The sequence below is a fragment of the Platalea leucorodia genome, assembly GCF_965183815.1.
Source record: "Platalea leucorodia genome assembly, chromosome: 9".
Classification (NCBI taxonomy): Eukaryota; Metazoa; Chordata; class Aves; order Pelecaniformes; family Threskiornithidae; genus Platalea; species Platalea leucorodia.
In genome coordinates, this window is record NC_138831.1 from 32,170,368 (window position 1) to 32,198,329 (window position 27,962).

General features: G+C 39.0%; 1 protein-coding gene across 1 annotated transcript; it reads right to left on the minus strand.

Moving 5' to 3' along the window:
• Positions 1-221: 221 nt before the first annotated feature.
• RAB8B (RAB8B, member RAS oncogene family) lies at positions 222-27,962 on the minus strand. Its single transcript, XM_082322248.1, has 8 exons — positions 27,737-27,962; positions 9,983-10,043; positions 8,742-8,802; positions 7,269-7,346; positions 6,069-6,158; positions 5,201-5,266; positions 3,024-3,074; positions 222-2,514 (listed from the first exon to the last, which is right to left on the minus strand). The coding sequence occupies exons 1-8, from the start codon at positions 27,858-27,860 to the stop codon at positions 2,422-2,424; spliced, it is 624 nt and encodes a 207-aa protein (XP_082178374.1). The 5' UTR covers positions 27,861-27,962; the 3' UTR covers positions 222-2,421.

The following is a 27,962-nucleotide window of genomic DNA, read 5'->3' on the forward strand; positions in this document are numbered from 1 at the left end:
AGTTTCAGCAGGGGACAACAAAATTGCATTAAATTCTTCTACAAATAGAAAAAGATGAACTTTACATGAACATTAAGCAAAGTGAAATATTTACTGCATTATTTTATCATGCATAAAGTGAATTTCCTATGGTCTTACCTCACATTTATGTACAGTTTAGCACAGCTAAATGTAAGAAAATAGCAAGTTTTTTTTTCTCCCCCCCCCCCCCCCCTCCCCCCCCAGCCCACACAGAGCAGATACCCCAATTCGCTGCTGCTTCAAGAAGCACTTCATAGACTCTACTACTTACAGGCTCTTTCAAAGGGAAGTTCATGGAGACTAATATTGAATGAACATTTAACCACACAGCGAAGACAGGAAAAACAATACAAAGCATTCTGTAAACAGTGCCAAACACAGAACATGTCAGTTTTGGTTTGCAGACAACCCCTGAGATAAAAATCAAAGTATTACGACACCAAATAAGTCAGAGGTAAATTACTGAAAATAAACAACATTCATAATTGGTGTCACAACACTTTCTGTATAGAAGCACTTTTTTTTAACCATACAGAAAACATTAACTGCTTTAGCCTGTCTGAGAAAAACATCAAGGGTAGACGACAGAGCAGTTAGGGTTGCTTTATTTCTTCACTAAACCTTGTTGCCACGAAGATTTTTCCGTTTTAGTGCAGCAACAGCAGTTTATGAGATTCACCATCTAGTTACAATAACTATTTCTATTAAACTACATGTGGGGACAGGTTGATAACCACTTAAAACTTTATGGAACCAGCTACTCATGTTAAACCTTTTAAAATCAAACGTCTTTAAATCTAACGCTATTGGCCCATTCACTTTCAAAATATTTACAACAGACCCAGAGATGACAAATTCAGTACCTGACACCACAAAATGAAGCGGTTATCTGTGGTAACAACCAACTCACTGTTTACAGCTCTAGACAATGCAGTGAAGCAAAAGCAAGCACGTCTGACATTAACTTTGACAATGACAGAATGCACCTATCCCCTAAATAACAAACATGCTGGACACAAACTTGTAGTTAAAGCTTACAATGGTCCAAGTTTGGCACATCAACAGAATTAAAGCACCTGTTTTAATTGCTCATTGAGGAAATTTTTCAGAAGACAATAAAAAAAGTAGTAGAACAAAGACTAGGTTATACAATGCTCAGTTGAGTAAAAAAGGCAACTACGTTTCAACTCTGCTTCTAACAGTCTAGGTCACTGTACCAGTTTTTGATGAAAAAAATAACTTAACTGCTTGAGCAGACCAAAGAAGGCTTCACACATTCAGCATTAACTGCATAACTAATAGTACATTTTAGCCCTAACGTGACCGTTTCCTTAGTGCCAGAACTTGATAAACTTTAGCAACTGCACAGGAAGCTAGTATTTGGACGCCTCTGTCGTCAAGGGTCGATGCTTACAGACATTAATGAACCATCCTTAGAATTACAGTAGAAATGGAAGTCACCTTTAGAAGCAGTCATTTCTGAACAAATGAATCCACAAAGAGGTTACTCAAAACTCATGCATTCAGCTTCCACAAGCCACTTAAGTGACAGTGATGAGGCCAATTTGTGACGATGATTTCAACTCCAGAGGGTACTTCCTCATCAGAAACAAAAAAGGTGCAGACAGTTTGAGCTAACAAAGGGAAGTGAAGTGAGGACAGACACTGTGTTTATTCAAATAACTGCAAGGTGCATCTGTGAATCAGACAGTGACTGGCAATTCAGAACACAACTTTGCTAAGTCTGGTAAAGAAAGAAAAGCAACATACTACATTCAGAATAGAAGCCATAGCTTCTGCATGAACAGATTTGTGCATCTGAGAGACAAAACCCATACAAATCATTAAATGCCAATTGTTACAGTAATTCACATCACTAGAGTGTCAACATCCATACTGCAGTCATGGCCACAAGTATACAGCATAGAAAATAATGGAAGTGAGACAATTTTTCCCCTGGCTCTTCTGCTTGAAAATAAATTTGTTTAAAAACAGAAAGAAAAACCTGCACAAATCTGTTAAGAATCTTACTTACAAGTCAAACTGTGCAAATACAAATGTAAGATTGTGCTGTAACAGGCAGTAAGAGGCCAATATGGATGTGCAAAGTTAAAAGAAACATAGCAGCAACAGGCAATAAAACAGAAAGTAAAAAAGGAGAACGAGTTAACTCTTGCATTTGTGTCTCCACTTCATAGCTTCCATATCTGAGAAAGAAGAGCCTGACAGGTCAATAGGCTTAGTGAGCAAAATCCACTTGGTATTTTGTGTATCGCAGTCTACGTTCAATGGAGCTCTCAGCAGCAGCTTGGTGGTATTATTTCTGAGGCTTTGTGACCCTGTGCTTTCAAAGAAGCAGAAAAGGTTCTAAGTGTGCTGCAGTCTATCATTAGAAGTTCATCAAAGTAGCGTGCATCGAAAGAAGCTGCTCTTCTTAGATCGATTTTCTGTTATTTTTACTGGCCCACCTGCCCCTGATGAACTGCTGTCATTCTGAAAGAGAAAAGAGTATCAACATCATAAAAGGCAGGAGAAAAAAAAAAAAAAAGTCTAGTTTTCCTAATTTCCCTCCCCACTTCCCTCCCTTGCAAAGCAGTAACCAGAGCAGAGGTCTGCTGCAACTTGAGCTTCTCAATTATCCAGACCCTGTTAATCACTCAAGAAAACTGCCTGTTTTAAAAAGAAACATTGATCCAACAATCCAGATCTCAAGTATTAGCTGAAGGAGTTACTACGTCATTTGACATTTAATAAAGCAAGGATCACACTGTTACATTTCAGAAGAACACACCAGTTTCAGGCTGCCCAATGTTAATGTTCATGCAAAATAAAGAACAATTACACACTGATGTGTAATAAAGTGTGATAAAGCACTGTTTGCTCAAATTTCATCTACCATCCACTGTAATCCCCGGCAGTTTTTTGGTAGGGCTACCACTCAGCCAATTACTATAACAGTGATTTCAATGTATCTAGTTTGTATGCCAACTGGAAATACAAACCATTTTTCTGTTGAGCTTTGTCATAATATCCCGTGCAAGTGTGAAAAATGCCTGGTGAGGAGCAAGGGAGGGAAAAAAAAAAAAAAAAAAAGTTAGTCACAAGACACATTAAAGACAAGATAGATTTGGAACAGCCAGACACATTAACAATACAGTATTCTGTAGGCCACTGCTAGCACTTCGAGTTGCACTCTGCGTAGAATAGCTGTTTACTTAAAACTGCAGTAAGCATGTTTTAGAAGAAAAATCTATTTATTTTTAGTCTCCATCCCTCCAATCTTTGAAGCAAATAAACAGACTTTCCCATCGCATACCTCTTGAGGAAAAAAACAAAACAAAAAACCCGCTGAAGGGAAGGCTGCATACACTAATACTTTTTTTCTTTTTTGCCAAACAGTACTGTGCATCGCAACTAGAAACCCACAGAAAGGTTTGAGGATGGCACCCCTGAGAAGCCATATCAAGATTAGTTTGCTTTCTGTCCTCAAAAATTTTTGCTCCTGGACTATCCATAATGTTATTTATGCTTTCAACATCCCTATTAAAAAAAATAAATAAATAAAATCACTCTGGCAAATCTCAGCATCTGAGACTTCAATGTATGAAGCAGCAAAGAAACTTCTGTAGCAGAAAAATTCTGCAATTCTCCAGAAGCAGGGAAAAGCAAGATTTTAGGCTATCTGGAGATACCAACAATCCAAGGACAATTCCAGAATGTAAAAAACTGTAAACATTTCCCCTCTCATTTAATGCAAATAAATCACAGCAAATAAAGTACATTCACTTCTGATCACAAGAATATCACAATTGTTTCACTTCCCACAAGTTAAGCATTTGGTGGAAAGAACACTAAATCGTTACTTGCTGAATGCCTATACCAGCTGCATTTTTTTAATGCTTTCTTCACTATTCATGTGACAATTTAAAAAAATACTCAGATAGCCAAGTCACTTGGAGTAAGCACAAACTAATGTTGTACATTTAGTGACCTACAGGAGTTAAAATGAAATTGCAGGGCATGTTATGAAAGAGCAAGTCAACCATCTGGAGGAACTAATGAAGAAGACAGGTACTTTTTATTAGGAGACTATTGCTATCCACCATTGGTATTAGCTGCTAATGTTCACACTTCCATTATCTGCTCTAAGAATCATGATGACACTGTGAAAATCACGTCAAGCACTGTCCCAGATATAGCACAATGCAAATAAGTCCATTCTAACTATACTGTAATCAGAAAAAAACACTTGGCTGGCACAGCATCAGTCATGTTATTTTAAAGTAACAATCTCCTTAGTTTCTACTTAATTTGTTAGCTGCGTGATCTGAATTAAGTACATGTTTGAAGGACTTTTTAAAGGTATCATGGAAAGCCTTTTAGATTATTAGGTATAGGAACAACATTCAAGAACAAGGCTGCCTTATCTGAACGAATGAATCTTAATGTATCTGCCTTTTGATATCATATTATTTCTTCTCCACGCTTTTCATAGAGTTAAGATCCTCCCACCACCCTCCCTGAGATGACAAGAGTGATCATGGCAAGACAGACTGGAGTTGAGCCACTCTTCCTTCCGATTCTATTTCCTTATGCTCTCATGAATAGGGATCTTGTGGTTTTAGTACAAAATTTATTTGCAGGAAAAACAGATTGCAAGTTTATCTATAGAGTATTATAAGCCTTCTTCCTCCTTTAACATCAGCTTATGACAGTCTATGCTGATGTTCCAGGTTAACATACAAATCTTCAGTCTCATCTGCACAGCCCATATTTAGTAGTAACCTGAAGGCTCCTTGACACAGTAGAATGTTATTCTGAAAGTAAAGAATCTTGAATCCAACTTCCCGCACAAAGCATTGTTCTAAAATTACACCTATTCCCTGTCCAAAAGCACTTGCAATTTAAGTAACAAGGCACAGAAGTCTAAACTAACTGTTTGCTACAATAATAGTAAACCACTCTGTTAACATCCAGTTAAAAAACAATTCCAGACATTACCAGAAACCAAGAGATGCTGGATTTTACAGTAGGTCTCTACATAGAACAAGATTGGTGACCCGGGAGTACAGTTGGGACTTCAGGTCCCAGATCAGGTCAGAAAGCCCAGCAGATCATGAAACATGCCTCCCTAGTAGTAGTTCAAGAAACACACCTAAGCGTAACACCCGTCTCTTACCTCTTCCACATTTATGCTGGATTTTGCACTTGTCTCCAAAAATTTGATTCCATAATCAATTGCTAACTGGAAGAGAGGTTAAAGTTTTTCAGTGTTTTTTAAGTTCCTTTGTAAGGGAATGTTTCACATAGGTTCATAATAGAATAGATGCTGTATGCTGTAGCAAGCTTTAAAAACAAAACCAAACAAGCTTCATTTCTGCTTTTCTCTTGCAAAAGCATTAAAGTTACTGGACAATTAGACAAAATATTAGAACAGGCCATACCCTCATGTAAATTCAAAACCAATAAAGAGAGTAACTGCTCACAAAAAGACTTATTTAGGACCTAAAAGAACATTAAGATAGAATCTTCATTGATACAGATTGATGGACCAGATAACTACATACAATTAACCCCTAAGTTGTGTTACTAGCAACTACACTACTTTAGCTGTGTACATGATACTTTATATAGTATTCTTACTTGCTTGTTTGTTCTGCAGAACAGCTGATTACTTAAGCTTTAATAACAGTACTTATGACAAGAGTAAGTAACCACCATGGTGAACTGAGAACACAACATGCTCAAACTATATACAAAGCTTTACATTGAGGTCTAGAATACTTCATGCTATAGCAAAGGTCAACATTCTTTACAGGATCTTCCCCCCAAGACAACAGTACCATTAAGTTTATTCAAACTTGAAGACAGTCAAGTGCTATTTAAAAACAAAAAACCCAAACCTGGCATCCTATAATACATAAGAGTTTCTGAAACAAGAGGTTTAAGGCTCATTATCTCTCATATGCCTAGAACATAGCAAATATCCAGCAGCCAAAATCCTAAGAAAAGTAGGCTTCTAAATAAGGCAAGTCACCAAAGCTTACCTTCTCCCCTTTTTCTTTTGAGACTTGTCTTTTTTCATTCATATCACATTTGTTACCCAGGATCATTCTTTCTACATCTGAAGAGGCATGCTGAAAGAAGGGAAAGTAATCTCTCAGTAACAAAGTGCACCATTATTTAAAAGAAACTTATGTGTCAAACTCATCCACAAATGAATATTTTATTTTTAAAAAGTTATCTAACGTGAAGGCGTTACTGAGAAAGAGACTGACTTTTGAAACAGGCAATTTAATATTTAAATATTAAAACAGGTTGGAATAAATACTCCTAGATTAAATTTGCCTGAGTATTATTACAGATCAAATACAATACCATGAGCTCTGTACCAGGTTGCACACATGCACAGGCATTTGGCTATTCTGGAAATACAACAGTACACACTTCACTTCAGAGTGGTGAATGGACATCTGTGGTACTTGGTTGGAGTATCATTACGCAATACATTTGCATTTTAAAATAGATTATTAATAAAAGACTTTTAAAGCAATAATCACTTCAGCAAGAGAACTTCAACAAGAGAACTCTTCTAGCCCAGTCACTATTGGATCAAATTGTTCACCGATACAGGAATTTTGCTTAAGAGCCAAAGAACAATACTAAAGAAAAGCCCATGGATTTTATGTTTAAGGAAAAAAAACCCGTAAGATTCTGTTACCTAACTACAGCTTCACTAAAATTAAGGCTTCTCCTCTAACTTCATGATGACGTATCCCTTTTTGACAGCATGTCCCATTAAATAATTTATAGTAAGTTAGCAGGAAGGAAGCTTACTCAAGACCAAATGAAAAGGTCAAAAATCTCTAATCGAACAAACACACAACACAGTAACAACTGAAATTAGACACATCTATTATCATCTCAGTGAAAGGCAGACACCCTGAGATCTTGGTCCTTCCCATTCCTTAGACACACCCAAAAGCAAAAAAGAACAGTAAGTCATATAGTAAGAGCAGAAGTGTTTACTTCATGCTTACTTTTTAAACTGAAGTTTTCTACTTTCTATCCCTAGAATGAACAAGATAATATTCTCCCCATTAGTAACCACTGTTGCATTCACTGCACAGTCTAACTTGGCCATATATGTTGGCTACTATAATGAAAGTGAATAATTGCTTGATTATTACTTGTCCCAGCAAAATCATAAGATAGAATGAGTAAGAAGTACTTTCCAAAGCACCTACCTCCTCTATGTTTCTTATCCAGTTTTTTATGTTGTCAAAAGACTTCTCATTTGTGATGTCATACACCAGCATAATTCCCTAAATAAAATTAAGAAAGTCTAGTTAGATGAGCTAGCACTATTGCTTGACTTTTCACGTATGCTGTTGGTTTGATTACACTTGCAAAAAATTCAACATATGACTTATGTACCTATAATCCTTTCTCAAAGCATTATGCCATTGCTGAGAATTTACCCAAAATATTACTATTTAACATCTTTTGCCACTGTTAGAGGTCAAAGATACCATCTATATGAAGTTCTTAAATTATTAGCCTATAGTCAGGAAAAGTTTAGAAATTCTACTACAACAGCAACCAGGACTCTATTGTTAAAGTCAAGTTTAGAAGCAGCAGCTTTAAGCAGTCAAAGATGACAAACCTGTGAGATCCAGTCTGCTGGGGCCAGTAGATACTTAGAGCAAAGCTAACACTAGGTGCTCTCCCAGAAGCTTTAGCTCTTTCAGACAGTTATGTACTTATACTAGCGTGGGCTCTCAACAATTAGCAAAGCATGGGAAACCACACAACAGCTGCATTAAAGACAGATTGCCAGGTTCACCTCCATTCCTTATTGCCTTTCCAATCATTCCTCGTAGGACAAAGAAAAGTCCTTGGGCATGGACTGGGAGGTGAGGAGAAGACCACATCACTGTCAAAACCTTTTTAAAGTACTAAAAAGCTCTAACACAAAGCCACAACCATTACTATTTCTCCCCATCAGTATTCCCTAACAGTGGAGTTATCTGGACCCACAGCCAGCCTATGAATGGAACCGATCTGTTCATACAAAGCGGTAAGAACATGTAGTAGCAGCATAGCTAGTAATCAGCAAGTTGAAATTAACAGTGTCACAACATAAAGTATCTCAAATCATAGCATTAAGAACCATTACAAGCAGTTGTACCACAAAGAATGCAGGCTCTAAGTCAGTTATTTGACTTCAAGTCATTCTTAATGGAGGAAAAAGTAACAGTAGCTTTTGTAGGTGATTGTATTTCTAGTCCAGATTTTGCATTCTCTACTCGCTGAAGGAAAAGCAATTCAGTGAAATACACTTTTAATATTTAAATAATTTGTTACCTATTTTTCAAATATTTCAAATTTTTAAAGGGGTTGATTGAATTAAAAAACCTGTTTGATTAAAGCTTGGCAACTTAGCTTATTATAATCTGCAGAAATTTTAATTATATTAAAGATGAAAACAGGGCTTAAAGTTTCATCACAAAAACAGGACTAGACAAAGTACTAACAGGTCTAAAAAACCAAAAAACCCAAAACAAAAAAGCCCCCAACCAAACCACAAACTTTATTCCCCGCATCTCAAGCCACAATTATCCAATCCTCCAGCCAAAGACTTACACGATATAACCTTAAGAACAGCAAACCAGTTACACTAGTTGTGCCTAATTTTTTTTTCCAGTGAGAACACTCACCATGGCTCCTCTGTAGTAAGCTGTTGTGATTGTGCGGAATCTCTCCTGGCCTGCTGTATCCCTAAAATTCAGTGAAAACAATTATTTGTTAGAGGTGATCTTTACACTCTTCTGTACTTAGAGATGTCTTTTCAAACAGAGTAACAATGTATAGATACTCACTCATTATGAAAAAAAATACCATTTAGAAGCCGTTTGCCTAAGTGTCTTCAGCCTCCAACATCTTGCTCTCAAGCTATCCTACTTACATCAGTGGCTATGCAGCACCATAAATATGGCAAAAAAGCATTTAAATTTTCATGCAAGCAGTAGAACTAAGCACTACACAGCCTTCCCTAGAATAATTTAAAAAGGCATCCCTGATGCATCCGAGTCCTGCATTAAACAAAAATTAAAACATGCAGCATTAAAATATTTTAGGATAGTGCATTTCCACACACAGTTAGCTATTAAAATCAGCCACTACGCCTTAGTGTGCTGATACTTTACCCTAGATGACTTCAAAGCAGTATCTGTCTGTGAGTGAACAAGAGGACCAAAGTGTTTGGCTACTAGTCACACCTAGGGGGACCTGAACCCCAAAGGCCTGACAAAAAACAGCTTTTTGACTTATATTACAGACAGAAAATTTGTACCAACCACTTCTGGCACTTCGATTCCTTTATCAAAAGAATTCTGGCTCGCATGCAAGTATCACAACTATCTTTTCTAGAACTCGAGAAATGAGCAAGAGCCCTACATTCACCAGTAGCATTTAAAGAGTTTGGCATGTGTAATTATGCTACTCCAAAACCACTCATCTGCTGCTATCAGGAGGCTCGGTCTCTACTAACCCACCATGCAAGGAATGGGAGCATTACCACTCACCTGTGCCTCTGAGAGTACAACTAGGCATCAAAGTATCAGAGGAGATTACATTTTATTAGGTCATGCATTTTAGTTTACAGCTATGGAGTTAATACTTCTCTTCCACACAGAAGAGCTAAAAGCACATTTAAGAGGACAGCTTTTGATAAAATGGGAAGTGGCTGTAATGTTTGCAATGTGAACAGGCTATTTCCTGTGCTACTGAAGCAGAATCACGCCAAGAGCAAGCTAGAATAAAGCATAAACCTTATGGACAGTCAATGAATAAAAGATATGAAACTTCTGGTACACCCAGGCTCAAAAGCTATGAAGTATTCCTGCTCAAAGATTAATTCAATACTCACTGAAAACTTAAATGACTTTGGAATACTTACCATATTTGTAGCTTGATTTTCTTTCCATCTAATTCTATTGTTCTGATCTTAAAGTCAATTCCTGCCAGAGAAAGAGATACTCTAAGTTTTGCAATAAATGAAAAGAAAGTGTTTCCTTCTGACAATTTGGTAAGAGCAAACTTAAGCAAAAGAATTATTCTGAAGTTGTCATTTCTTCCAAACACTAGAAAGTCCTGAGAATGCACAGAGGTTTTCAGCTGCATCCAACATGTCAAGGATAAATTATTCTGCACAATGAAAATAAACCAAAAACTCAGACTCACTACTAGAGTTAGTCAAGATTATGAGAGGAAGAATTAATCTCAAAATCCTTCCATTTTACACCAGTAAGATCACTAGTTTGAATGTATGTTTTTCTCAACTTTTGGCAAGCCCCTGCAGTTCAAGTCAATTCCCTAGGACCTTTGCTGGCTATGAGGAAAAAATACATACTATGACCCCTTAGTTCCTTTTCAAAACTGGCATCTACTTTTGAAAACTTATGTTTAATGCAACCTAATCAGACATCACAGTAAATGGTAAAGCATCACAGGAGATAAAAGTATACAGATAGTTACTGAAGGTGGCTGAAGTAGATCACGCATGGGATTTTTTCAAGAACACCAGCTGAGGAGTAACTTAGATTTTCTAGGAAGCTCCAAAAGGTACCAACACTTCTTTCCCCCCCTTACACTTCCACATGGTATCCATCAGTTCTGTGACTGATTTTGAAGACAGATTTTAAGCCATGGATAAAAAAAACCTGAATTAATTCAGAAGGGCTTAATAATGTCTTTTAAGGTTTAGCGGGATCAAATGGATCGTATCTATGAATCAAAGCCAAGATTTCCAAACAGACTAGCCTTTACCCTGGATTATTTTAACTTCCGTGTCTCTAAACCTATAGTATAACATAGCTCAAATTAAGACTGCTCAAGTCCCACTACGTGACTGCCAGAATTTTGAATCCCAGGACAGCCACCCCCATTTACCCCCCAATTAATCTGTTTTGAAACTAATGGCCCATTTTTTCTTCACTGAATCTTAAATAGTTACTTGATATTTAGTCATAGTTTGTAAAAGATTGGGAGGGGTGTAGGCTATTTTATTTATTTAATTTTGTCTTTTCTCAGATGTAATTTAAGTGACAATTATCAAGAGTATCTTAATTGGGAAAATGCTGTTTCTAGCTTTCAGAATTCATCCATCACTTAAACAGGAAGCTACGGGATTTTTTAATATACTAAATAGCATTTGAATATGAAATATGGACATTCATTAACTATTTGACTTTCATTCTTCTCACATGCGATATTAATACTTTAATATACTGAAAATACCAAGTTTCAGCCACTTAATCTTGATGTGCTATGGATACATAGTTTAGCCCATTAGTTAGAATACAATTATGAGCAGAAATATCACATCAGCACTTTTAACAGCATATGAAATTAATTGCATTAATTTAACATGCTATGACTACTGCTACAATTGCAATTTCCCAAGATTCACTAGCAGACTTACAGGCAAAAAGATGCTTTCATTAACTCGCATTCTTCTAAAAATGACATAAGAATGATGTGTACTTTAAAAAAATCCTTACTATATGTAACAGAAGTTTGGCAAGTGTTTCCATTTTACATTTGATAGGATTTTGTGTCTCCCCTGTGGTAAAGATTTTTCTCTTAACTAGGTGCAACACCTGCTGAAATCACAGGTAATTGTATTCAGGTCTGAAAACAAATGACCTTTGCTCCGAACAAATTTTCTTTTGGCCTCAAAGGTTATAAAGCACAAATACAGATTCTTCTGGAAATGGCATTGTATCATGGACAACAGCAAATTAAATCAGTTTTAAAAGCTCCTTTGTGTCTAGGCCTGAAGTCCTAGAATTAAGTATAACAACTATTGAGAAAACTAGGTTCAGAGACTACTGTGGTTTAAAGATAATTCTGTATGTACTGTCAACTACTGAAGCTAAGACACATCAGCATAAAACGTGAAAGGCTCCTGTAGGGATGGTTTTCTGACAAAGCAAGCTTACGCTGCAGTTAGGTATCTATGTGCACCAATCCATGCCTTGCACAGACTGGTTTCTTGCGGTTAGTCATTTCCCTCGCAGCACCAAAATGATTTATACAACCATTCCTTTGATCACTTCTAAAACTCAGGATCTGCACAAAAAATATCTTCTCCAAAAGATAACAATAGCTTCACCAAAATTCTCAAATAAAGATGAATTACAGAGCTAAAAGAAGAATATAAAGGGGAAGGCCATAAATACCTCTGTTATGGTACTAAGAGGTTTAACAAATGCAACTACAACTTTTTAGAAGCTAAAATGAACTAGAAACTGGTGTTTCTTTTGTTCTTTCACTTCAGTAACAGGAAGTGGTGAGCTGCAAACATTCGTAGAGCAAGCCTGGCGACATGGGCTACCACTTCCTGCCAAGCACACTTGCATGGCTAAGTACGAGCTACATTTTGGTTACAGTTAAATTTAAATTATGCCATGTAAAACCCTCCTATGACTATAGCATTTCAAAAGTAATTATTGACAGAAAGTTTCCTTTATCAATGAATTCTTATTTTGCGCAGTCACACACTGGCATACAAAAGTCTGAAAAGATACTTGGGTCTAATAAGGAAGAGTAATTTGCGAATCCAAGTTTGACTGCAAAGGCTCACACAGCTTTCACAGTTTTAAAATGCAATGTGCAATGCTGTTCTCTCCAGTAGGGAGAAAAAGCCCAGAAACATTTGGATATCCATCTGAAGCTAAGTTTTAGAAGCTTTTAGAAAACACAGACCCAGATTAATTCTTAGAATACAAAGGCTAACAGGATAATTATTTTTAACTACTAAAGCAGAGCTGCCACATGGAAGTCTGACACACTGGTATCTACCTAGCAAGTCAGTACATATTAGATAGGGATACAAGAGCATCTGTTGCAGGAATCACAAACCTGCAGTCTGCAAGGATGAAGTCCAAGTTGAGATCCCAACTGTGCATTGGTTAGGACCGTAATTGCTCGCATTTCCCTTGCAGCATGGGGTAAAAGTAGCTGAGGGCTTACTGCTCTTCAAAATCCTTTTCAGATCCTTCCTAACTATAGGCCAGGGATGCATTCTCTCTCCTCACTTTACTGAGGGTATTTTCTTCCATAGCTTCCAACAAAACTCTGTCAAAGAATACACTGAGCAGAGAATCTGCACGCTAAGAAAAAGTCAGTTTCATTAGTGCCACACAAAGACTTACAGAAAAAAACAGGAGAGCTGCATGCTGCCATATTTACCTTGCACCACTATGCAAAGCTAATAAAATTCACCAGCTAGGGTATACCATTGTCCAATACCACGTAGCCAAATATCAGAGGCCACGGGGACCAGCCTGACCTAGGCCTGTTTTGGTTTAAGCCAAGAAGCCATGTTTCACCCCACACTCTGAAAGCTCTTCTGCTACTACTTCTTCCAGCACTCTGCTCCCTAGTCACACGTTCCTTCTTGTTCCAGCCAACCTAGGCAGATTTTACCCATAATTAAGCTGTAATGCAATCATTTTAAAGAGACATTGGGAAATGTTCTGAAGAGCTGCATTACAATACTAAATATACAGGATTGCCCAGCAGGACATATTGAAAGGTTCCTTTTCCAGCTTTAGTACCAACGGTTTTCCACTACGAACCTTAACAAAAGCAGTCTGACACAATTCTTACAGGAATGTAAGGACAAGCTGAGCAGAGATGCAGAAACAGTTCATTTTGCTACTTTAGTTTTTAGAACAGTAGCTTACTCTCAAGGCATCACTGTTACTCTTTTGTTCTCCCCCCATCTGTGATTTTAACCCTGTAGTGGTCAAAGCTAGTATCTCACGTTTTTCAGTGCTATGGAATCAGTTCCGGCTAGGTCTCCACTACAACTTTTCCCTATACAATACCACTGGTTGGACTTACAGATTGTCTTGTTTCTTCTTTTAAACAAAATTCTGTTGCAGAAAATGCTACAGCACAGAGAAACCAAAGAAATCAAACCAAAGTATTCTGGCTGAAGCAAGTAAACTGTTAAAACAGTACCAGCAAATACTTCCTGAAGGTAAGGGTTTCTCTGGTCTTCAGTGTGCTTAGCAAGAACGTACTAGAAGGGCCCTGTCCTTGAATAATACAAGTAACGAAAGACAGAAAACACACACGTACACATTAACATTAATAAAAAAAAAAAAAAAAAAAAATCAGTTAGTAGCCACTGGCCAGCAAATATTAGAATTTTAATATTTACCTGTATTACACAGTTAAACAGTATTTTAAGTTAATTTTTCATGTGGCCTAACATTAGTTCACGGCAGCTGGACCTTACATGTGAGAAAGCTGTATGATCAGATGATAATTCCCCTTGATTTTAACTCTAGTTCATTTAATAGATTTCCCATTTCACTAAGTTCATAGAGTCTGTATATTTAATAACATTTTTCTGGTGCAGCTGTAGCAAGAAATCAGCCAGGAAATCGACCCCTTTCAGGATGCAAACAAATGTCAGTCTCTGATAGCGTACACTAGCCTGTATAACTACCACAGGAGAGTATTTCTCCTTCTCTGCCAAAGCAGTACTTTATTAAAAAAAAAAAGTACTCAATGTACCAGCATTTTAAATGGCTTAGTTGTTTTTTGTTTCGTTGGTTTTTTTCAATATAAAAGCCAAGGGAATTTTAAAAAGTGATTAAAAACAAAAAATTGGCAAAGAAGCTATGAAAAAATTAATACCTGATTTGCTTGCTAGAAAGAGTCTCATTTTAGACCCATCTATCAAAGAACGTAAAAAATGCACCACAGTATCAGATCTTGTTTATCAAACTAAAAATTAAAGAGATCTGTTTTGCATGACCTGCACATAATAAAATCCCCACCCTCTTAAAGAGGTTATCTTCCTACTTATCTAAATCTTACATTACTCTCTTGAAGTAAGAATGGAAGAAGTAAAATTAATTAGAAATAAAGGATTTTTCCAATGGGATTCCCTGATAAACAGAAACTTCGTGGCACTTATCACCATTGGACATAGGTCACAATAAAAAGCAATTCATTACAAGACAGGGAAAGGAGTCAAGGTACAAAGTCTTGTTACCCTTTTGAGCAATACGGCATCAGAACAACTGGAATTTATGCATCAACTTTCAAGATGGGCTTGCTCCAACTTCACAGCATTGGTCCCTTCCAATCCTACTGTGTTTATATGTGGGGTTGTGGGGGTTTTGATTTTTTCAGTGGGCAGAGCTAGAGAGGAAGAAAATTTTGCAACTTCTTTACTGCAAGACACAACACGCAAGAGTCTTCAAGATCTACAAAGGGAAAGGAAAACATTTTCCTGCAGTCACTCGGAGTTAAGGCTGAATTAAAAGTGTCTTGGAAGTGAGCAAGCAGATTTGTAACCTACCTTCAAAAAAAGGAAGTGAGAAGAGGCACATGATTGAAAATCAATACACTTCACCTTCAGTTTCTTGAATTCTGGGAAAGAATTACTTGGAAAATACTTCTCCCTATAGGCTTTGCTTCTTGTGAACAGGAAGCAACTGAGTTGCATAGATGAAAATCAGAACTAGTAAGCAGTAGTACTTCTATAGCACAGCTGTAATAGCTGGTATTGTTCTGCTGATTCTCCAAAGGATGGGCTTGAATTTGAGAGAGCTGTCACAAGCCTGTAATCTCCAAGATACTGCAGCAGTACGTGTTTCAAAATCAACTACTGCCAGTGCATTTGCTTTTCATTACACTTTGAAAAGTTGTAAGCAACCGATACTGAAGGACACTGAAGCCCTCATTTATACACCTTGCTCACCACAAGATGACAGACATGCAGATATCCGCACTGATCACACACACGAGCTTCGTGTGGACACACATGAACAGAGCTGAAGAGTTTCAACATCTTCGCAGCAGATTCCAAGCACAGACAGACCTATAGGACAACACTCTTCCCAAAACTTGTTCTTTTCCATATGCATCCAAGAGCTGAGGGACACCAATTTGTTCCCATATATTTTCCCCACAAGCCTACCCAGAGATTACTATTTTTTTTTTGTTCTCAGCAGTAGGTATTGCAGGGTTTGGATTAAATACACAACTCTGTTTTTTTAATGGTGTTTTTAAGGGAATATTTTCTTGAGCTACATCAGTATACTGTCTCAATCTGTAAAGGTAGACAAATGAAGCCTCAGAAATTTGCTTTTATGTTAGACCTCTCTTGAAGGATTTCAGTAAATGTAAGAAATGACCAAGTAGGAAACAAGATCAGCGTAAAAGGCAGGGTGGGGAACACTTGCAACACACCAGTGTGTCATACAGCCTCATGCAAAAGAGCAAAGTCTAATCATTTTGAACTTGAACATTTGGCTTTAGTCCCTAGTAACATCTGCAAGGCATTTTCAGATGATCTCAGCAATGTCTTGTATCACTATGTAAATTAAAGATGCAGTAGTCCTTTATTGCCATCATTCAAAGATACAGCACATTAACATGAAGCAACACACCAGGGTGAAGGTCAACATTTTTTAAAAGTTGTAAGATAAATTTATTTTAGAATTATACACAAGTGCAACGACTTTTATTCATCCTCTCACAACTTAAAGGGACAAAGCTGTATTCTATTCCTTCTGGACAACCCATAAGAATCCACAAAACATTACTAAATTCAGACTGGGCTGAATAGACTCCTTCAGGTTAACTGCCCTTTCTTTATCTTAATATTCACCCATACAAAGAATCTAATTCCAGTGTCCTACACAATGATACCCAGAGCAGTGTCTTGCACATCAAAAGATATTAATACCTGGGCCTGTGTGAACCTCATGAGGTTCAGCAAGGCCAAGTGCAAGGTCCTGCACCTGGGCTGGGGCAATCCCTGGTATCAATACAGGCTGGGGGATGAAAGGATTGAGTGCAGCCCTGAGGAGAAGGACTTGGGGGTACTGGTGGATGAAAAGCTGGACATGAGCCGGCAATGGGCTCTCACAGCCCAGAAAGCCAACCGTATCCTGGGCTGCATCAAAAGCAGCGTGGCCAGCAGGTCGAGGGAGGTGATTCTGCCCCTCTGCTCTGCTCTGGTGAGACCCCACCTGGAGTACTGCGTCCAGCTCTGGGGTCCTCAGCACAGGAAGGACATGGACCTGTTGGAGAGGGTCCAGATGAGGGCCACAAAAATGATCAGAGGGATGGAGCACCTCTCCTATGAGGAAAGGCTGAAAGAGCTGGGGTTGTTCAGCCTGGAGAAGAGAAGGCTGCGGGGAGACCTTATTGCAGCCTTTCAGTACTTAAAGGGGGCTTGTAAGAAAGATGGGGACAGACTTTTTAGCAGGGCCAGTAGCGACAGGACAAGGGGTAATGGTTTTAAACTAAAAGAGGATAGATTCAGACTAGGCATAAGGAAGAAATTTTTTACAATGAGGGTAGTGAAACACTGGAGCAGGTTGCCCAGAGAGGTGGTAGATTCCCCATCCTTGGAAACATTCAAGGCCAGGCTGGATGGGGCTCTGAGCAACCTGATCTAGTTGTAGATGTCCCTGCCAATTGCAGGGGGGATGGCCTAGATGACCTTTAAAGGTCCCTTCCATCCCAAAGCATTCTATGATTCTATGATGATTCTATGAATACAGTAAGGTTCTTAAAGTTTAAACACACTACACTGGCAAGATTAATACATACAAATGGCTAAGTAGGTACGGCAATAAAGAACGTGGGTGCCATGTGTATATATAACATAAAGCAGTTTCCTGCTCATAAGACCTTGAAACTTACTACCAAGATCAGATCAATGCTCATAACGCTAAGCAAACGGCCACTTCCTTCAGCATGTGTCTCCTCAGCTACGGTACAGCTACCACTCTAAGCTTTCTTAAGATAAACTAGTTTCTTTTTTAAAAAGAACAAGGTATTCAGAATACCAGAAGAACCCGCAGAGTAAAATTCTCTTTTGAGCATTTTGAATTCAGAACTTACAGATTGCTTTGAGCAGCCTTTGAATTGCATTATTTTGAACACGAAAAATACTCGATCCAAATTTGAAGACTATAAAACAACACAATAGTAGAAACTTATTACTGCTTGACATGAGTAGAATTACCATCTGTCACAACAGCCCAGCTTTAAAAGGGCTGGGTCCCTGCAGAGTGTCTTTTAGAGTTTACAACTTAAGTACTACAGCTCTATGAAAGTGCACAGAAATTAACCTATATCTACCTCTCATTCTATTTTGAATGTAAAATAAGCTACACTTGGTAACTCAGTTTCATCTAAAATAATTTTGAAACAGATTAAAATTGCACTACTGATACAGACAGCAAAGTGTGTTTATTTTAAGGATTATTTATAGACTGACTGTCTCTAAGAGGAATGCACTAACTTAGCTGCTTTGAGAACATATTCCTTTCAAGCCAACATGCAACTGGTGAGCAGCAAAGGTTAAAATCAGCCAACAGACTTGAGTTGAGGCTGCAGTTTCACAGCTAGCTGAAACTAGGGTAGGTGCTGCCACTGAAGAGTCATGACCAAATCCTTTTCTCTTTTGATCAGGTTAGTTTTCATCTGGGTGAGTTCCATAATTCAGTTTACCATCATCTGTAATGACAACTGATGGCGTAACTTAGAGAACAGGTACACACAGTCACAGCTCTCCTCCTTCGAGTAGCAGACCACAGACCCCGTTGAACCAATGACAAAATTAAAGCCCTAGTTAATACAGACCAAAAGGTGGCCCACAAGTAGCTTGCAAGCAGCTCCAGTGTGGATCCTACACCAGGACATCACCTGACCAGCTGCAGCTCCATGCTAGTACAGGAATCACTCTGTATTTCACGCTCCAACTATGGCTAGATATGGAACAGAAACAGCTGCAGCAATCTCCCAAGGACCCAGCCCCATACCCACTTAACCTGTAATGCAGCAATGAGAGATTTGTGCATCTGGCATCTACTTTGAAGCTCTTCTTTCCCTCAGGTCTCTGGGATGTTCAGCATATAGCTTTCTACTGCACAAGAAAAAAAAAAACAAAAAACACAAAAACTTTGCCACGTGTTTTAATGTGTAAGAACACCAGATTTTTCCCATTTAGAAGGTGGTTTAGGAATACAAATATTTGATTATTCTTTCCGAAGCCCAGTGCTTAATATGAGATGACATGTGATTACTCCTTATCAAAAGCATCATTTAATAGGTAAGACCAAAAAAAATTGAAAGTGGAACCCCCAACAGGAAAAGATGATCCTGAATCTCCTGCCTGTAAATCAGGTATGTTTTTGTAGATGTAGAAAACAGAAAATGCTGTCTTTAACCAAGATAACGCTAACTGAATATGGCTGTCAGGGGAAAAAAAAAAAAAAGCTCACTTCATCCAAAAGTTAGCATCTTAAGCATCCAAAAGGTCAAAAAAATGCTTTCTTAAAAAAGTCCTATGTAACCAATACTACCTTGCCACCGTGATTTAAAGTTCATCGTACACTATCCATATACTACACTTCAGTTGTAATGATGAGAACAGGCCAAAATGGTTAGGTTTGGTTTTGTTTAGTAATTTTTGGTCCAGATGAACCTATATGACTGTCCAGTGAGAAATGAAGATGCCACTTCTTTTTAAAAAAGCCTCTTAAAAATTTTAGGGCTCTCACTTGATCTGGATGTCTATACTGAACTGGTTATTCAGAGTAAAGAAATAAAGACTTTGGGGGCCATACCATTGTCTGTTTACAACAGAAGAGCTGCTACATGGAAAGCAAGCATACAGGGTGTCCCAGAATTCACAAAGCAAAGGAAGAACTGGTAAGTCATTGATCACTTAGAGATTAAAAATCCCTGCACAGTACAAACAATGCACTTTGTATCTTCTATTCCAGCACCACCTATGATAAGTACTGCATACATATCCTGTCAGCTGCAGATTTAAGACAGGTATGGAAGGCTTGTTGGGAACAGTTAGTGTGTACAGTGAAACACTGTTATAGCCCAACAACTTGGACTGCCAAGCACCTCCTTGAGAGATTCAGGGATATCAAGAGAGGGTCAGAGGCAGAGGAAAAAAAACACTTGAATTGGATAATGTTAGACAGAGCAGGTATAAATTATGTATGACCACTATAAAGATAGAAGTGATTAAAAAAGATGAGCAGTGATGAAATTTTTGAAAGTTTTGTAGGAATGCAGGAACACCCCACTCATTAAACGGATGAGAATTCAGAGGGTACAGACCTGCTGAGAATTCAGAGGGTACAGACCTGCTAAAACTGGAAGGAAAAGTACATAGAATATGGGTATCACCAGCAACATAAACAGAGATAACACCACAAGAAAAAAAAAGCACATCAACAATGGTAGTAAGACCATCCTTAGCTTTGTAACTGATACTCTGGCCAAAGGATCTTGGTTATCTATAAAGATCAAAATGTCTCATCCAGTAAGAATTATCTTTGTTAAGATAAATCATGTAATCTAGGAATTTCAGTTAGAGTCTGAAATATGGTTGTGTTTTAGAAGCAAGTGTGTAAAGTACCTAGTAAAGGAAAATCGGGCCAAAAGTCAAAGCAGAAGGTTTAAAGTTACTGAAGTTATTTTTAAAGATGGCACTCTCGACAGACTTTGGGAACATAATTTTTATCAGAGGCTTTTTTAAACTCGTGTTTTTACATGGGGGTAAGTATGTGGGGTTTTTTTTGTTTGGGAAGCAAAGGACATGAGGAAAGAAGGGCTGCTTTATTTAACGTCTTATGTGAATGACAAAATAGGCCTTTTTTTGAAAGATTTTTACTACCTAACTAACAGGCAAAACCATATAACTTATTAATGAAGGCCATACTTGTGTTTCTGGCACATAACAGTTTTCTTTTTCTACATTATGCAAGGTTCTTTTAATGGCCACTTCATCTCCTTTTCCTGCATTGCATATTCTAAATACTCCTCTCTAATCACTTCTGCTAAGCCAGAGAAGTTCTCCCAGCCAGCAGTTACTCTGACTTAGCTGTATCTTCCTCCTTCCTTCCATGCTTGGGTTAACACAGATACCTCACTTCATCTTTAATCCCATCAGAAGTCACACCATACAGACAAGATATTTTATTTCAGTAAAGGAAAGCTATTTCTCTCTGGCAGATGAAAGAAAGGAGGATTGGGGTGGGGCAGGGGGGCAGTGTATGTGTTCCCTGGCTGGCAGCCACTTTAGCTTTGCCCAATTTCTTAAATTCAGCCTGTTATTTCTGAGTTACAGATTTGGTGCCAGACTCCTATTAGTGACGAGTCTGCTTTACGCGTTCTTAGATTTTGCCATACATATAAGAGAATGCCACTGACATTCAGCATGAGTTTTTTTTTTCTCTGGTGCCCAAAGCAGTAGAGTCTGCACAGCAGCGGCCAAACTAATACAAATCATATTAAACTTGGTCAACTGTTTGTTCTCCCTAGCAGAAGAGAAGTCTTCTGAAACATGCAGTACTTTAGTTGCCTTTAAAACTACATGCAATCTAATCAAAAGTTTTGGCATCAAAATCAAAAGTAGCATCAAAATACATTTAAGAGGAAAGCTTACTATAAACAACAAGATTAAACTGATATTACATGCAATTATTGGTCAAAAATCCTTTAAGAGGCACTAAATTACATCCCACTGCAAACCCTGTTGGGACAGGAAGTTGCCGACTTGAGTTGCAAGTCTGGCAACTAAAAGCCTCTGGATCAACTCTGCTTGTACAAGAGTCTTACACTGTGCAACTCCATTGAAGTTACTATTATTCATAGTTCATTCACATTAGAAAAGGATCAGATCTATTTTATAAATCTACAGTCAGCTTGATGGACTGGGCACTTAAGGTACCATAACATCTGATTAAAGATAAAAAGGAATATAATATCCTTTGAATGACAAACAAACACCTAATTTCTATCATAAAACATGAAATAAAGCATCATTATAAAGACTGCATGTATTCTTCAGCACCTGTTACGCATTTCAGTTAAATGCTGAAATAAGTCAGTTCAAGATGTATTTCTACTAAAAGGATGCCCTATTGCAGAAGGACTAGGAAATCCTTCCAAAAAAGTAAATAAAAAAATTCCCAAACAAAAGCTGTATGTCTTCAATACCTCTCTCAAAGTCTGTATCAATCAATCAACACATTTGTTCCTACATTCATTCAATGTCAGTTTGTGTTCTTAACTTTGCATTCAAACCAAGTCACAAAAGCAGCTCTAAGCTGCCCTCCTGTCACTCAAATAACCAGATAGCACATAACCAAGATAGACCTCCATCTGCCAATTAGGAATAGGCATAAAACAGTTAGACATCTGTCATGCTGTTTCAGAGTAACATGCACCAAGAGAGCTGCAACAGCATTTTTAATAAAAGCCAAACAATTTCACTTACATTGTTGGCCTGTTGCAGAATACAGCAGGGTAACGCAATATCATCAGCAGATGAAAATCAAAGTCTAAGATGTCTTTTGTTACCAGCGAGGTGTTAGTATCAAATTAAAGTTTGCGTCTCTTGTGCCCTTAAATGCTTTTAACCTATGACGTCTCCAACTACAATGCTTTCTGATCAACATCAGGATAACGTCTTGCTGACCACTCATCACATACCATGAAAATGGAATAATTCTTCCGCTTTCGTATTTACCTCCATAATGCTGTCTGCCCCTTATTCCCATGTAAACCCTTGACTGCCTTCTCACACTGTACTGAAGAGATACCCAAGTCCCAGATCCTACAAACCTTGAACATGCACTTCCATTCTGTGGATAAGAATAATGGTGCCACCTGAGACACTTAAACTAGTCTCAGTCATTTCAAAGTCTTACTGACAATTCGTTTATTACAATGACCATTAATAAAGTACTACTGACAACGCCTTCCTGACTCTTCCCTCCCTTTGCTCATCTGTCATTGATGTGTGTTTTCATCTACAGCTCCTACCATATGGAGAAGTCCAAAAGAAATAGACTCAATGAGGATAGGGAATGCTGAAGCTTAATGGGAGGGTAGGGGAAAAAAAAAAAAAAACAAAAAAAACAACAAACCAATAACCAATCTTCTGTCTATCATACAAGTAACTGTGGGGAAGAAGAGTAGAAATATTCAGTGAGGCATAATTTGACTTGAGTACACTAAAACAACTTCCATTACACATTAGAGACATGGAAATTTCACTGCAAAAGGGAAGTTGATAATTTTGCTTGTCAAAGGATTTTCATCAGTGTTCAAAGGTCAGCATACACGTGCTTGATTGCTAGAGTGGCGTCCTATTTTGCAAGATGTAGGCTAAGGAAAAGTTAGTTCTGTAAAATCAACAAATTGTTTCAACTCTCAGATACAGTGCTATCTCATATGGGCAACTTCCTGCCAAATGCTGATATCATCTTGGATTAAAAAAATAAATATGACAAATTTTGTTTCAGAGTCAGCAGGCCTTTGTACTAAGTCAGAAATACTATCAGCTAAAAAATATGACTTTATTCTCATAGAAACCAGTTTAAACAAGAAGTTGAAAGGAATGCAAAGAATAAACCTTATTATTTGGGATGATAAACCCAGTCCAGTTTTACCAGACAGCACTACTTGAACAGCAAGTTAAGATAGTTAGAGACTGCTAAATTAATGCTTCTTATTCTTGTACGCCACACTGAAACTACTAGCAAAATGCACATGAGATACTCCAAGATAAGTTTTGCTTTAGGAGCTGTTGAAGTGTGAAAATGAGCTGACTCAACTGCATTTTACTTTCCATGTAGAACTGTGCAAAAGCAGAAGTTTCCACTCAGGAAGCAAACTAAACAACATAACCTTACATAACACATTCCTGTTGTAAAAAAAGTTTTATCCCATGTTAACAGTGAAAAGCTGATCCTCACTAGGGACCACAGCAGTATTATAACTTGTCAACCCTTTCAGAGATTTTCAAAACAGAGCTACAGAGCCCTATATAAAAAATTTAAAGTTGCTGAAGGCCAAGGACCTGCCTTGCCTAAAGCTGCTGAAGGGCAATCTCTGTTTTCACAGATTGAAAACACATCACTTAGAATAACCAAAAGGATCATCTGAGAGAAAGATTGCTGGTTCACTTCTCATAATGGGTAGCAAAGTTTGCTGAAGGTATTAGTTATGCCAGGCAGTTAAGACAAAGACAGAAAGACTCTTGCGCCAAGAGTCACCCAAAAAAAGAATTAAAAAAGTCTGGTAAATTATAAATATATATGCACTGCACGTTTATCCTACTTCTTATGCAACCATTGGCCACAGGACACCAGGCTAGAAGACCTTACTGTCTGAATCAGTACAACCATCATTATAGCATGACCAAAGTCTTGAGGAGAAAAGTCAAGCGACCATTTGCAAACCTTCAAGCAATCTACAAGGTTGTAGCCTCACAGGCATGTTTTGCATGACAGCAGAAGAGAAGGGAATCTGCAAAGTACAACACAAGTATATCACGCAAGATAACAAAGTAACTACAATTTGTTATTGACTCGCTTTTATAATATGAATGCTGAGGCTAAGTAAAACAAATATTCTATAATAAAGCAATATTTTCATAACCCCTTACTACTTTCTTTTTTTCCTTTTGGAAATTGTTTCCACTGCTCTGCTAATGACAAGACTGAAGTGGTTTAACCCCCGTTAAACTACTAAACAACAACAGGAGTAGGAAATTATAAGAAAGATATTTGGTGCTTAGACGTGATGTGGGCCCTTTCATCATGGCAACAATGTTTGCTTTAATTTCTGGATGTAGAAGCTGAGAAAAAAAAAGTTGGAACAGTTAGAAGTTTAACCCCATGTAGTTGAGAAAAACCTCTGAATGACTCACCTCACTCATGCATAGCATTCACATACATAAGATTAAACAATAAAATTTGATGTCAACACATCTCAAGCATATGCCTTCTCAGACTTCTACAGTTAAACCGACTCTGATCTTGTTAGCAGAGACACAGACCAGAGGAGAACTAGGGCACCACTAAGGGCACGTAATATTGCGTGTGCTAATTAAAATCATTGTGAATTGAACACACATCGTAACAGTAAGTGCCATCATATTGCAGAATCCACTTCTTGGAGAACATAGAAACAAAACAGCCTGGCATCTTATACTTCAGGAGGACTCAGTGTACCCAATTAGGAATGCTCATCTGGAGACCTTAAAACTTCAACTGGCAAGGGGGCTGTCTGGGAAAAGCATTGCATCCCTGCATCTCCCTCCACACCATGGTTAGCTATGCTTTATCGATCAAGGAAAAAAAAAAACCAAACCAACAGAATTGTTAAAAGTGGAATGCCCCTAAGCTCATCAGATGTATTAGTTACGATTGTAAAACCAACTAGTACTGAACAGCCAGCGTGCACTCACAGAGAGCGTGCACATGCACCAGTGCGTCTTCAAGAACAAACAGATCTACATAATTGACCTAAAAGTAATACAAGCAATACATGAGGAAGACAGAAAAAAAACCTAGTATTTTTATTTAAGCATACGTCAGCACTTTATGAACAGTTTCACTATTTCCTGCATTGTCAACTTTCCTGTTTGTAGGTCCTTTGCTAAAAAATAAAAGGGACTGGAAGAAACAAATTTTAAGAAGGAAAACGTAACTGTGAAATCACAAATAGTACCTATGGAATCAGAAGTATGCCTCAATTATTAGTAAGCTTCTTCAAGCTTAACAGTGCTGAAAATAAGACCCTTGTGAAAGCAAATATAAAGGAAGGAAATGAAAGCGAATCCTATATTTACTGAATAAAGTAAGAAAAAACAGCATCACATTCAGAATCCTCAAGACTTCAAAGTGAATCAATGACAAAAAGAAATATCAAGGGCTTAAGCAGTTCAAGAAATATCAAGAAAATGGTTGGAAGACAGACGCACCCATTTATGTTAGCTATCTCTTTAAAAATATAAAGAGGTATTTTGTATTCAGCACAGTACCAATGCAGGCTTTAAAAAAAAAAAAAAACCAAAACCAAAAACAAACCAACAAAACCCACAACTATACAGCATTTATTAATGTTTATTAAGCCTTTTATTCCACCACAGATACAGAAAAAATACCTTTTTAGGTAAGATGTCACTCAGGCCTTGATTAGCTGGTGTTACTGATACAGCATTTTGAAAATGGTTGCAAAGAGAAAAGGAATGTGCCATTTTAATTCTTCAGAAACATTTTTTTGAAATGCAGAAGATCTGTTTTTAAAGCGTTAGAAATGTCAGCCATACCTCATTCAGTCAACCACATCTGCCTAAATAAAAATGTTTCTTTCCTGTGCACCAAGTTCAACACAATAAAATTTCTGAAGAGGATACAGCATTTGGGTAACATAAAACAAGCCACACATTATTCCACCTTATCTTGAAATCAATTTCCTTCTAATAAAGAGTCTACTCATTCTCTTAGTGTTATTTTTCAAAGCTAGCATTAGTTTTGCCCTCCTAAATACTAGCAACCTCCACTGCAGTTTACCCCTTCATCCTGAAAACAGTGTACCTAATTTTATTTTTAAAGTCACCTCAGCTGTGAGTAGCTAACCATAAACCTCAAGTCTTGTCAGACTGATATTTCAATTCAGCAATATCTCAGTGAAGAACTTGAAAATTTTGCTTATGTTTAGTTCAGCAGGAAGTATTTTAAGACTGACAAATCTTACAGAAATATATGCCACAGCAGTCTGTTTTGATATATCGCATCTCATTGTCATTAAAAGAGGTTAGCTGAGCTTTAGAAACCCCTTTTCACCACTAAATTTACAACTAAACTCAACTTTTGTCAGGGAGGTTCCTCTATCTAGTCACTAAGGAGCTTCTCACTCTAGTCGTCTAAGGAGCTTAAACAGAACTACCCCAAATCTCAAAAACGTGAGCTACATGTGTATGACTGCACACATGCATTTGGAAGGGTTGAGAAAAGAAGAGAGAGTTAAGCTATCTGCCAAGAGCACTTCAGTGACCGTCACTACGCAGCTCAGCAGAAGCCACAGTTAGCTTAAGCAGCCCAAGCCCTCTTCCACTTTCCGAAAATGTATGTCTATAGACGAAACGGCCAACAACGAAAGAGCAAGAAAAACCGACAGAAAGATCATCCTGTAACGCATCCAGTGCGCCGTTCTGCATTTTGCGTAGGACTCGTTGCTGATGCAGCCCGGTACGCGCCATTGCCCGGGCAGCCCCGCAGGAACATCACTGCCGCTACCAGCAGAAGCGGCGGGCGAGCGGCCCAAAGGCTGCCCACAGCCGAGGCCGAGCCAACTGTTGCTGCCGCCGGGGCGCAGGCAGGCGCCGGGGCCGGCGGAGGACCGCTCGCATCCTGCGGCTCCCCGGCAGGGGCCGCGCCACCCAGCCGCCCTCCGGCCCTCCGCGCCGGGGACAGGCCCTTCCGCCGCGCGGCCTGCCCGCACCGGGGCCCCCGGCGGGCCCCCACCGCCTCACGGGGACGGCGGGAGCGGCGCTCCCGAGCGCGGGCGGGCCGGGCTCCCGCTCCCCCCGCGGCGGCCGGGGCACGGCGGCGGCGCCCCGGCGCTTCCTCCCACACGGGGCCCGTAACGGCCGCGCGGCTCCCGCCCACTCCCGCGCAGCGGCCGCGCACAGGCCGCCGAGCGCGGCCCCGGCCCCGGGCGGCGAGACGGGCGGCGCCCCCCCGTCCCTCCCGCCCGGCCGGCGGCTCCTCTCCCGGCGGGAGGGCCCCGGCCAGGACCCCTGTCGCCCCCGGGATGGCGGCAGCGGCGGCCAGCCCCGGCCCCTCACCGATGGTGGAGATGAAGGTGGTGTTGAAGGCGTCCTCGCTGAAGCGGAAGAGCAGGCAGGTCTTGCCCACGCCCGAGTCCCCGATCAGCAGCAGCTTGAACAGGTAGTCGTAGGTCTTCGCCATCTTCCCGCGGGCTCGGGCTCGCCGCCGCAGCAGGAGGGGGAGACCGAGGGAGGGAGGGAGGGAGGGAAGGAGCGAAGCGCCGCCCCGCCCCGCCCGGCGCCC